The 13,080-nt window shown below is 38.7% G+C and overlaps 1 protein-coding gene across 1 annotated transcript in view; it reads right to left on the bottom strand.

Moving 5' to 3' along the window:
• Positions 1-12,752, bottom strand: part of si:ch1073-396h14.1 (disintegrin and metalloproteinase domain-containing protein 10) — a 32,738-nt gene extending 19,986 nt beyond the window's left edge. The window contains exons 1-6 of the mRNA XM_010871511.3: positions 12,635-12,752; positions 11,738-11,885; positions 11,525-11,643; positions 11,248-11,403; positions 2,017-2,102; positions 1,019-1,141 (exon numbers count right to left, since the gene is read on the bottom strand). Coding sequence (XP_010869813.2) covers positions 1,019-1,141; positions 2,017-2,102; positions 11,248-11,403; positions 11,525-11,643; positions 11,738-11,885; positions 12,635-12,695 — 693 coding nt within the window. The 5' untranslated portion in view covers positions 12,696-12,752. The remainder of the gene's footprint in view (positions 1-1,018; positions 1,142-2,016; positions 2,103-11,247; positions 11,404-11,524; positions 11,644-11,737; positions 11,886-12,634) is intronic.
• Positions 12,753-13,080: the final 328 nt, after the last annotated feature.

Raw genomic sequence — 13,080 nt, 5'->3', positions numbered from 1 at the left:
ATAACCTGAGAGGCCACTCAACCTTGAAGAAGCCATTGTTCCAAAACTGCCACAAAAAAGCCAGACTACGGTTTGCAACTGCACATGGGGACTAAGATCATACTTTTTGGAGAAATGTCCTCTGGTCTAATGTAACAAAAATTAAACAGTCTGGCCATAATGACTATTGTTATGTTTGGAGGAAATGTTGTGGCAAAATGGCTTAAGAACAACAAAGTCAGGGTATTGGAGTGACCATCACAAAGCCCTGACCTCAATCCTACAGAAAATTTGTGGGCAGAACTGAAAAAGCATTTGCAAGCAATGAGGCCTAGAAACCTGACTCAGTTACAACAGTTCTGTCAGGAGGAATAGACCAAAATTCACCCAACTTTGTGTGGGAAGCTTGTGGAAGGCTACACGAAACATTTGACCCAAGTTAAAAAATGTAAAGGCAATGCTACCAAATACTAATTGAGTGTATGTAAACTTCTAACCCACTGGGAATGTGATGAAAGAAACAAAAGCTGAAATCAATCATAACCGAGCTAAGACTTTTTTCTAGTATTAAATGTCAGGAATTGCGAATAACTGAGTTTAAATGTATTTGGTTAAGGTGTATGTAAACATCTGACTTGAACTGTACATTAGTGTATAGCACTTTAGTAGGCTACTCTGAGCTTGGTCTCCCATTCACCTGCAGAAGCTTTCCCTACCTCCCTTCACGTTTCTCACATGCTCCTCTAATTTGATTGACCTGATAGTGTATCCATTGTCTGCATATTTCAAAACATCTGAAAATACACAGACATAAACCTCTGGCAAATATTTATTATTAGGTAAATTAGGAAATCCTGTCATATATTGCTTGATATTTGTTAGATTCAAAACAAACAAGATAAATGACTGTACAATCTACAGGAGTTAAGCTAAAATGTGTTTAATATAGGATAGATTTTTAAGAAATATTTTACAAAGATGTTCAACATTGTTTAACCTCTTAGGCTTTTTTTGGTTCACATTTCTTTAGACCACTCACCTGAGCTACAACGGCCTCTACACTCTTGAACTTCTCAAAGTACAAGTGGTCGGCATAGAGATGAAGCAGGCAACTGGTTTTAGAATAGTCCAATGTTCGTTTCGATCTGGACACTGGAATTTCCTGTTGATGTAAAATGACATGGTTGTCACTAAATAGCATGGATGGAAATATCCCAGCAATATAAAAAAAATCAAGAGACTTTGTCTGATACAGTTTTAAATTCATAAAACTTAAATGCAAGGCAAAAATCTAGCAAAAAAACTGAGAAACAAGTATTTTTAATACCAGATACTAAAATATAGTACTTGAACCTAGGTCTTCTAGATCATCAACAAAGTTAATTATTTTATTATGCAGACTTGTGCTATCTCAGCACAAATGTATTGTTATTCTCACTAAGGCATCTATGTAAAGCTAAGATATATGGTCCAACTGTTCCAGATGAAAGGTGTAATTCCTGTATTCTATGATGGTCAGATAGTGATCAGAAATTGACCTCAAGACCAGTCATCTGTACGACAGTGCCTAAGTTAAATGAATTATGGAAAATCCGCCCCTTATGAACCAATATCTACTTGATATACTTTATTATTATAAACAATATCTACAATATCTGTTTGATTATTTTCAGTTGGTCCTGTACCCGTTGTTTATCTAAATTTAAAGGATAACAACATAATTACACTCACACCTCTGGTGCAATTGCATGGATATAACAGACTGAGGAAATACATGGAGCTGGCTCATAATGCCATGCCTGCTGTTTACTGAATCAGTTTACAGGATACCTTGTGGCAATAAATAAAATATGACCAGGGATAGCTGCTGTATCGGTGGATCATTTACAAAGCAAAAGACAAAAAGGAGGATACGACGGTATTTCTTGGACAAACTAAGCTTGCGTGTGTGTGTGCGTATGTGTGTCTATGTGTGTCTAGGTATGTTTGTGAGTGTTTGTGTGTGTATGTACATGTGTGATGTCTGGCCTAACCTACCTCAATAGGTCTGACGCTTTGGGCAAGGCGCTGTAGACGCTTTGCACCACAGAACACTTCATGGCTGTCTCCCACAGGTGGGAAATCTGTGTATAGATGAACACACACATGCGTACTTGACAATACTCGTGAATATGTTTTTGGGATAACAATTGGTTTCCATTAAAAAAAAAAGAAATCTAAACCCTAACCTTAACACTCAACTTAATCCCCATTATTACCCTAAACTTAACTTCAAGCCCAAAAAACTATTTATGTGAAGAGCATTGTCAAAATGTCCTAACTATAATTTGTCATAATAATACACACACTATGTAAAAATGCTGGGAAAATACAGATACCTTATACTAACTATCGTTGAGACACAGGACAATGCGAGGTCAACGTATTGCCTTGATTAATTAGATTAGTAAGGAGATCATACACAAATACCTAAATAAAAAATAGATAAATAACTATTCTTTTAACACTAACCAATCAGAGTGACTCCATTAAGGGGATTTACCACATATTAAATCATGTGGCCTGAGATTTATCTGAAGAAAAATTCCTGAAAGCTATTTCCAGCAAATGCAGTTATCTGGATCAAACATCCACAGTAATATGTTAAAGAGGACAGTACTATGTCGTACTTCCTCACAGGCACGTAGGAGGTGGTCAAATGATTGTGGATAATCTACCAATTTTGGCACAAATATAATGTTGTGTAAAATAAACCCAATGATACCCTGCACATCCAGTAATCTAGGTCAAAGAGGTAGAATGGCTGAAATATGGGCCATCTGAGCTTTGTAGGAGCATTTTATTAGGTGCCCTGTTAGCTGTTGCCAAGGCAGTAGTAACTCTTCCTGGGGTCCACACAGATTTAAAGCATTTACAACATTTCAGGGGGCCAAGGCAATACAACATTTCAGGGGGCCCCAGGCAATACAATGTGCTATTATATTTGTATAATAGCACATTTCATACACAGGGACAAAGCATTTAAATAAAACATCACATTTAATAGGACAAAAAGATAATTAAAAGATGAATAAAAGGTAGTAGAAAGAATAGAGGTTTTCATGCAAGATTAAAAGGTTTGTGTCAATGTTGAGGGAGTTTGTTCCAACTCTGTGCAACATAATGACTAAACGCTGCATCATCAACCTTTGCCAAAGTTTTATATACTGTATACAACAGTGATAACCACTGCGAAACAGAAATGACTGAATGCTTTTTGGGGACAGTGCCTACATACACTCACCTAAAGGATTATTAGGAACACCTGTTCAATTTCTCATTAATGCAATTATCTAATCAACCAATCACATGGCAGTTGCTTCAATGCATTTAGGGGTGTGGTCCTGGTCAAGACAATCTCCTGAACTCCAAACTGAATGTCAGAATGGGAAAGAAAGCTGATTTAAGCAATTTTGAGCGTGGCATGGTTGTTGGTGCCAGACAGGCCGGTCTGAGTATTTCACAATCTGCTCAGTTACTGGGATTTTCACGCACAACCATTTCTAGGGATTACAAAGAATGGTGTAAAAAGGGAAAAACATCCAGTATGCGGCAGTCCTGTGGGCGAAAATGCCTTGTTGATGCTAGAGGTCAGAGGAGAATGGGCCGACTGATTCAAGCTGATTGAAGAGCAACTTTGACTGAAATAACCACTCGTTACAACCGAGGTATGCAGCAAAGCATTTGTGAAGCCACAATACACACAACCTTGAGGCGGATGGGCTACAACAGCAAAAGACCCCACCGGGTACCACTTGTTTGTGTAATAATCCTTTAGGTGAGTGTATATACCATGTAGCTCACTTGGTAAGAGAATGGCATTTGTCATATCAGGGTAGTGTGAGTCTGATTCCAATAGGGGGCATGCTCTGGATAATTGTATACTAAATAAAATGTATGAATGGCTGATTAAGGTAATGCACCCATAATATCTCATTTTCACTTTTCTTGGCTAATGAAGGTCAAATCCAACAGGTTGTTTCACCAGACTTTCTGCATTTGGGTGGGAAACGTCTGGCAATGAGATTAGGTTGTTTGAGAGAAAAATCTAAGCCTGCAGCACCTTCTCCCTAATGCAACAACAATATTCCATGTGGTTCTTATACTTTGCTCACAACCAACAGAAAACATCACCAACTGCACAACATGATCAACTTAAATAATCTTAATGTGCAACTCCAGAAGGATTCAATCCTCTCCTCAGGGACCTCAAAACATCTCACTATTTTGTTATACCCTGAACAGGCACACCTGATTCACTAATCAGGCGCTTGATGATTAGCTGATAAGTCTAATCAGGTATGCTAGCTCTAAACTAAATCAAATTCATGGAATGGCTTGGGCTCCCGGAGGAGAGGGACGCTATCATGAACTCCATCTCACTGCAGAGCTTGTTCTTATTTAATTGTTAACTGGATATGCATGCTGTTTAATTTGGGCAGTCCCTAATGTCAGCATCATGCTCTAAAACATTTGTCAGGATTGGCAAATTAAAAAAAAAAAAACACTGCAAGGAGTTTGTCTTTTTCCTCGGAGACAAGTGTTCCATTGCACTTGTTCAGAATCTCAGTTACTCAAGCATGTCATGGGCCAACAGAGTATCACAGGATTTCGTGACATCTACATGAATGATGTATTACAAAATCATGCACACGATTTTTTTCGTTTACAGGACACGATTTTATAGTGAACGTAAAAGGCTGTTGATTTCATGTACAAGACACGATTTTCTTTATGATCCATGTCATAAATTCATCTAGTTTTATTGTATATTACACTACGTTGTTCATAATTTCTTTCAACAACAGTTTCAGTTTTTCGTGCGTATTACACGAACGTCTTTATATTGCATTTAATACAATACGTCGGCTGTTGATCCCGCATTTACGGTATGCACAAAAACTGCAATATATTTATTTGGAACACATTTGATCTGGGAATGGATGGGAATACATTACAGGCTGCGTAACGATGGTCTCAATATATACTACTTGTGAGGTAACAGAATAATTAACTAAAAAATAATGATTTCGCTCCGACTCCGGCACAAAAATCGAGTCATGTAAACGAAAAGTGGTTACGTTACGCGCGGTTCACCATAGGAAGAAAATCGTGCCCTACACACGAAAACAATGCATTTAACGTGTTCATGTCACGATTTTCAAATACGGAATTCGTGTAGATGTCACGAAATCCTGTGATACTGTGCTGCATGGGCAAAGGGCGCTGTTGTGTCAAGGAAGACGAGAGTGACGGTAGTGGATCTCTGAATGCAGCCGGAGAAGAATAGTTTCAATGTATGGTTGCAACATACGACTGTATACTGTATACACTGTATACTTTACTTCAGCGTTAAGGCGTGCCGATAAAGTAATGTGGATTAGGTTTTATGGTGCAGGGGTTGATTGGGCCAAGGCTTTGGGCCATCAGTCACAGCCCAAATTATCAAAACATAAGGAGTACACTTGATTTTGCAAAGAATTTTAAGTTAATCGCTTTCAACTATTTTGCGTAAAGTACACAAAGGGTATTGTTTTGCTCATGGACAGCACAACCGATTTTTTACCTTGGGGTTCATCTAGAAACCTTCATGTTACTGATGCACTAACCTTCAGGCTACTGTACATGTTGCCCAAAAACATTTTAGGGTATGAGAGCTGAGAGCTTAAAAAACATCTTCAAATTAAAACATTCATCTCTCGCCCGATATCATCACATTCTGCTATAAATATTTTTTGACTGTCTTTCACTGATTCTTGTAAATCTGCCAGATTTGGCATTCTGGTATTTCATTGCATTAAATTGCCCTCGCAATACATTAGATTGCTGCCAGTAAACGAAGAAAAAAGCGTATATAAAATATATATGTATTGTAATCTGCATTATCTAAAATATTAGAGATACAGGACTGCACTGCAAAATAAACTCCCTTAAAAAAAGTTATTTGACAATGTGTTTCGATGCACAATATTAGTATATATTATAATTTCTAATAATATTCAAAAACAATATTTAAGTGCATTAGGTCCTTTAACTCCAAATGAAATTGCTTAATGACCTATGGTATTACATTTTAGTACCAATTTCAACTTAAGGGCAAAGGTTTCAGAGATATATTTTTTATTGTGCATCTAGTAAGAGAGGAATGTTGGATACTTGGATGAACGTATAGCTTATTGTTGCAATTTCATAAAAATAACAAATAATCAATACAATTGATATTACAAATATTACAATAATAATACAAATGATCTGAACACATAATAGTGATTTACTTGTCTTAGCAGGCTTTGGGGAAACTTAATGTTTTTTCTGTCAACCTATTTGATGTTGCCATAATTAATATCTGAAATGGGCACATCAGACTGACAGACGGGGCAACATGAAGGAAATGAATTGGCAGATGTTTTGTTTTAAAAATGAATGATGGCTAATCATGGTTTGTGTGATGTGTGTTGATAAGATAGCAGTTGGGAGCCTGCAGTATCAGATACTTGTGAGATTTGTTTATGGCGGTTTGAAATGCACCACAAGAACCCCTTCAGAACTGTTTCACAAGCTTCTCATGAATCGTGTGCGAGCTACCAGTGGCTACTGATCGACCAGTTTTAGACCCCTGATATAGATAAATGTTCCCGTTAGCACATTTTCAAATAAAGCTACTGCATCTTATACAATTTCTGCCCAGTGGAATGCAGCTACCCACAGACTTTTGTCTCCACACGCCAGGTAGCAAAACATTTTGCAGAGACATTTCGGTGGATATTCCAAAAGGCAATTGCAATGTCATGATTTTATCAACAAGCTAATCAGGAATGGCAGTGCAGACCAGCATAACCCAATATCACACATATGGGTCTTTTACAGCCAAGAAACTCAGAAAACTCTTTTCAAAGCATACCTTGAGAATACAATGTCTGTTATGTGACTTCTGCCTTAACCCATCATCCTCTGTAGATCCTCAAGCCAAACTGGACGGTTTGGGGATTACCACGAAAACAATCATGATCTCATTGAGAACACCAGAGATAACAGGAAGGCTTTAGGTTAAAACAGAACTGACAGTTCCAATTATATCACTGTGTTTACTAATTGGCCTCCGCTTAAATACTATACCATTGTGTCTTCATGACACTACAAAAATCCCTTTCATGTGTGATTTCCTGGAATAATTATGCTGTGTTCCTGAAACAGTCAGGTAGTGTTCCTCTGTCTATTTGGTAACCCAGTTCAGAAGGCTGATAGAGCTAGGCTTGATGGTTTAATCAGGAAGGATGGAAAAAACACTACCAGACAGCGCGCGATTGGGTCACACTATTCTGTTCAGGCACCTATGGCCAATGAGAAACAGTGATTTGGCTCCATAGATAGCATGGGTGTGGCTGTTGAAACGAGGAGAGGGGGTTAATGGGGGGAGGGGGTAAATGTCGGGCGTTGACCCAGTGGCAGAATTATTTCCAGACCTTGGCCATATGCTTACTGAGCCTTGGAGCTGATGACTTGTGCAAAAATAAGCAATTGATGCTGATATTTTCTGTACCACTACGCCAAATTCCAGCCACTAGTTTCTTGCCAACTTAAATATTTATAATTGATCTGTCTCATTGCAATGGAGTGAATTTAATTATCTCATACATAGTTCAGTTTGCCTGGTATAGGAATCACGGTTTTCAAGTGATATGAGCTCATTTGAAACGTGATGGTTTCAAATCCACAATAGAACGTGCACTGAAGCACTGCCATACCCAGCCTTAGAGTACAGTAGATCAGAACCAGTCACTGGATATGTTTTGAGAATCAAAGTTCCCCCTTATAGGTGAACTTGGCCAGATGCCCTGGATGTGCTGATGGAAAAGTTTGGTCACTGTCACGGGGTCATTCGCCAAAAGTAGCCCCTTGAGACGTCATCAGTGCTGGGCTTCAAATCACATAATCAACGTTGGGGGGAGGGGTGTGTTGCAAGACCAATGTGGTCATGGGTGTTTTTTCCCAACACATAGTCTACCAGCAAAAGATAACTTTTCTTTTACAACACACCAAAAACAGTGGTAAAGCAGTGTGTCTGGGTTTTTAGCACCAATGGGTTGCCAGCGATTAAGTCAATGTAAGCTCTAGTGTGATGTTTTGGAACTGTGTTTCCATTTTGTTTTGCCTGCCACAGATGACTTCAGAAGAACAAATTTAACAACCTCGGCATCATCAAGACCCATCGTTACAAGAAGGTGTTATCTATGAAAGGTATTAAACCATGTTCACTGTTTTGTAATGCAAATGCTTACAGAACAAAAACAGTGAGATGGACTTTGCCCAAAGTTAAACCAGGACCGCTGGAGCCATGGCTCAGTTGAAGGCATGGGTGCTTTGCCGACCAGTATTAATGGACCAAAATGTTTCAGAGTTTTGGGTTAAATACTGAGGTGCACAGGGATTAGCACTGTGTTTAATATTGAGGTACGCAGGGATTAGCACTAGGTTAAATATTGAGGTACGCAGGGATTAGCACTAGGTTAAATACCGAGGTACGCAGGGATTAGCACTAGGTTAAATATTGAGGTACGCAGGGATTAGTACTGTGTTTAATATTGAGGTACGCAGGGATTAGCACTGTGTTAAATACTGAGGTGCACAGGGATTAGCACTAGGTTAAATATTGAGGTACGCAGGGATTAGTACTGTGTTTAATATTGAGGTACGCAGGGATTAGCACTAGGTTAAATACTGAGGTACGCAGGGATTAGCACTGTGTTAAATACTGAGATACGCAGGGATTAGCACTGTGTTTAATATTGAGGTACGCTGGGATTAGCACTGTGTTTAATATTGAGGTACGCAGGGATTAGCACTTGAAAAAAGGCCCACACGAGAACTGCCCAGGATTTGAATACTGTGTTTTGTTTTCACCTGCAAACAGAACTAAATAATTAGTTCCTCAGGGGTAATCCCAGAGCATTCCCTCACTCTCTGGTGTTGTTTAACTGTAGTTTGCCTGCTTCTCCTCTCTCAGCACCACACAGAATTCGGACCTGTCAGTACATAAAAATCCTATTGTTACTAATACTAACCTTAACCTGACCCTAATCTCCATAAAGTAACCTCAATCCAGAGCAGTCAGTATAATCTAGATGCTTTATGCCTCCATGGGTGGTAAAAGACCTTGAGTCACACATGTTGGATATTCCTAATAATGAGACGTATTCATAATCCCTTGATAAAGGATGCACTGTGTACAAATCCAATTTGTAATATATAACATCAATTTGGTGTGTTTAAGATCCCACAGTGAATCTATAATAATACATTAAATTGACAGACTTTCCTTCTGGGGGAATGTGTATCCATAATCCTTGACCTCCCACCTCTGAGGACCCAAAGTTTTTAATCCTTATTCAACTTGACATTCAGATGACCACTATGGGAAGTTTGAATTGCATATATACACTATGAAGAAAAATATATCCCATTACTTAACAACATGAAAACTTGTCTCTTGAAATGTAACAATCTAGCCATGGTTCTCAGTGGTAGAATGTTTTTTTTTCATAATGGAATGGCAATTATTCTATATTTATTTTCACCAATACTCCTCACCGAATCACCCCACCAAAGACATTCTTTAAAAAAGCTTACTGGATCATAGTAGATTTTCAAAGAGCAATAAAAATCAACAGGAAGCTTTGAAAACAAAATGATAACCCAAGCAATATAGAAGAAAATGAATTGCATGTTACAAACACCAACATCAATGTCTAGATATAAACCTCTATTGAACAATCTTCTAAAAACTTTTCAGAATGCTGAATTGGCCAAAATACAATGAAAATTATGATATTTACATCTTTGGAGAAAATTTATTGAACTGAAAGAAAACCTCAGTAATTAACATGAACTAGTTAAACAGACCCCAAAACTGAACAGATGTGGATGTAAGAATCAGGGTGTTAATCATGGGTTTAGCTAAGAGCGTTTCGTTTAGACTTTTTCATGTATATATATTTTTTTGTTTTTTTGTTAATGTTGTAAAAAAAATTAATATGTCTCATTATTAGGAATATCCAACATGTGGGACTCAAGGTCTTTTACCACCCATGGAGGCATAAAGCATCTAGATTATACTGACTGCTCTGGATTGAGGTTACTTTATGGAGATTAGGGTCAGGTTAAGGTTAGTATTATTATTAACAATAGGATTTTTAAGGGAAAACAATTTTGATTGACCTTGTCTCTTCAATTTGGCTTCTGCAATAGGTTAAGTCTTTACCTACAGTTTATGTCAAGTTGTGTGGATCTATGTAGTACCCAATGGCCGCACTGAATCAAGCCTGCATGCACTGACTGTATAGAAGGATAATAGTCCCACAATGTTGAAGTGAAACATCACATACAATATTTCAGACAACTGCCAGCATATTGGCAAGTGAATAAAACTATGGAACAGGCAAGCAACATCATGTTCAACACAGCACTCTAAGCTGTAGTTTGGCTGTGGTTGTTTTTCTTGGCTTTGTGTGCATAGTATGATTCCAAGGAGCTGGACTCCTTCCTGGAATTCATTCACAAACACACACATATGTATGTATGTATGTATGTACACACACACAAACACAGACATGTACGAAAATACATAAATATATATGTATATATATATACACACACACACCTACACACACACACAAATATTTAATAGAAGGAAAAGCTCATTCCAATGAGTGCCATCTGGCCAAACCTCTTTAGTCAGGCCCTTTCTCTGATGGGGTCCTAATTTAATACTGCTACGAGAGCCAGACCCAATGGGTTCCCAGTCCTGGGAGGTAGGTTACCTGACATTCCTCCTCTTCCTCCTCCTCCCTCAGTTTTTATTTTCTTTCTGCTCCTAACTTCACAGGGTTACTGATCTAAGGTAACCCTGGCTCAAGCCTGCTTTTTTAAGGCTTTAGACTGGTTTGGGATAAAAGGAGAGGTGGGGTCTAGTAAGGACACATCAGGCCATGGCCTTGACCATTAGTCCACTCTGATCAGGCTGTCCTAAAATATGTCAGCCTGATCTTTGGTAGATGAGACGTTCTGATTAATTTCTCAATTCAAAAAATGAGGAAGGTTACAAACAGACCAATATGACACAACAGCAGATGTATTTTGAGAATTGTTCAAAATAGACCAAATTATTTGAGGGAACAGTATTGCTGAGTACATTTGAGATGCTCATTTAATGAAAGGTTCACGTTGTCTCACCCATGTCGTCCTCGTGGTAGATAATGGAGTGATGTTGTGAGGACTGGCTGGTGTATCTGTGCAGGGGCTCTATGTGATATGTTCCATTGGCTGTGCGGATTGAACCCTCAAACTGGCTGTCGACAACAGAGCCGTGACAGGTAGACCCTGTTTCGTCTGGTGACAAAGACACAGATTTGGACCATGTTGGGGGAACAGAAAAAGATGTGGTCTTTTTCATGGAAGAAAGTCTGCAGCATTTTTAAATGCAAGGCCACAAATACCTAAAGCTTCGTACCTTCAAGTTGTCCAGAATATAGATGCGAGAGGTCTGCGGTGCTGGAGACGTTTTTGGAGAGGACCGTAAAAGGCTCTGTAAATCCAGTTATGTCTCGCCTCAGACGCAATCGGAAGGTCCTAATGTAAAAAAAAGCACAAGGAGTTACACAGCCATTAACAATGACGTACTCCACCAGAAAGGCACAGCATCTAATAGGCTTGTGTCCAAAACCTGTGAAAAGCCCTGAAGTCCAGCTGCAATGCTTGGTCCTGAGGTAGTGTCTCTCGCTTGGCACGTAGGTGTTCCCTTTGTAGGGCCTCGCGGTCGTAAGTCAAGCCTTCATAATGCCTTATGAATGGGCTAATACATCTTGGAGCTCCTGTAGAGTGGTGGACATTAAAACAGCTTTAGTGGATTTATCTTGTATGGTGTGAGAATGTGGTCAGCCTGCTTTTTGAAAATAAAAATAAAACACTTTTTCCAAATAACGCTACAAACTATTCTGTAACTATTTTTATGATGGGGGAAAAATAAACTATTTCTAAAGATAAATGACCTATGTCAGCTTAGTCATACAATTAATTTAGGTTTAGAGGTCAGCATCATGCATTTCTCATTCATTTCCCCTTTCCCACTGATATTGATTTAGATTGTGGTGAAAATATTGCATTTCCCTCTTATTATTATGGACATGAGATATAAGTGAGAGTTCACCATCATAACTATGACATCACCACTGTTGTCATGCTACATTGTTTCATCTGTTATCAAAGACCATGAATGACACATTGTCAAGCACTAACAATCCCTACATTACACGCACAAAATACAAAAAAATACAGTAGGGAAGACTATTTAATTTCTATTTAATCCAACAGAACACAGTAGCAACACAACACAGAGCCCTAGTATCAACATGGTATTAAAAAGTTAGCCAGTCTCCCACACAGAACAAGCTTAGACAGATCCCCCTTCCTGTCTGATAGTTCCAACTTAACCTAACCCTAACACAGAGGAGACCAAGCGGGAACAAGAGTCTGAGATCTACCTGCATCATATGATGTGCCAGACATCAGCGCTAACAACAAGTGTCAAGTATCACACAGTACAAAACAAAAGGTGTTCTACCTGCACTGGATCCACCAGAGAAGAAAAGCAACATCAGAAGGCAGTGTTGTGGTGTTTTCATTATGTTATGGGTGCTTCCTCACTCTATCTCAGCTACTAAACTGTGGTCTCCTCTCTATGGAATGTAAGTACATAGCTGTTCATGACACAACCTAACCACTGGATATGAAGGCAAATCCAGACATGTTGTCATGCTGGGGATTGGGTTTTACAGCTAAACAGTATTCTGAAATAAAATAGCGAGAATGAGCGTGAATTTGGAAACACAGAATTGAGGCTTAACTAAAGTGGTGTAGAGGTAAAGATTCGTAGAGGTAATGATAGAGGCCAAACAGGCAATTGTGGTTGTTAGAGTTGCTCAAAATGAATTGGGGTGAGATGTTACCATTATTTTGATTCATGATAGTTGCTACAAGTGTAAGCTGGAAAATCCTCTTGGACACAGC

The sequence above is a fragment of the Esox lucius genome, chromosome 8, assembly GCF_011004845.1.
Source record: "Esox lucius isolate fEsoLuc1 chromosome 8, fEsoLuc1.pri, whole genome shotgun sequence".
Taxonomy (NCBI): domain Eukaryota; kingdom Metazoa; phylum Chordata; class Actinopteri; order Esociformes; family Esocidae; genus Esox; species Esox lucius.
The sequence above is the reverse complement of the archived record's forward strand: the minus strand, read 5'-3'. Positions and strand labels throughout refer to the sequence as shown.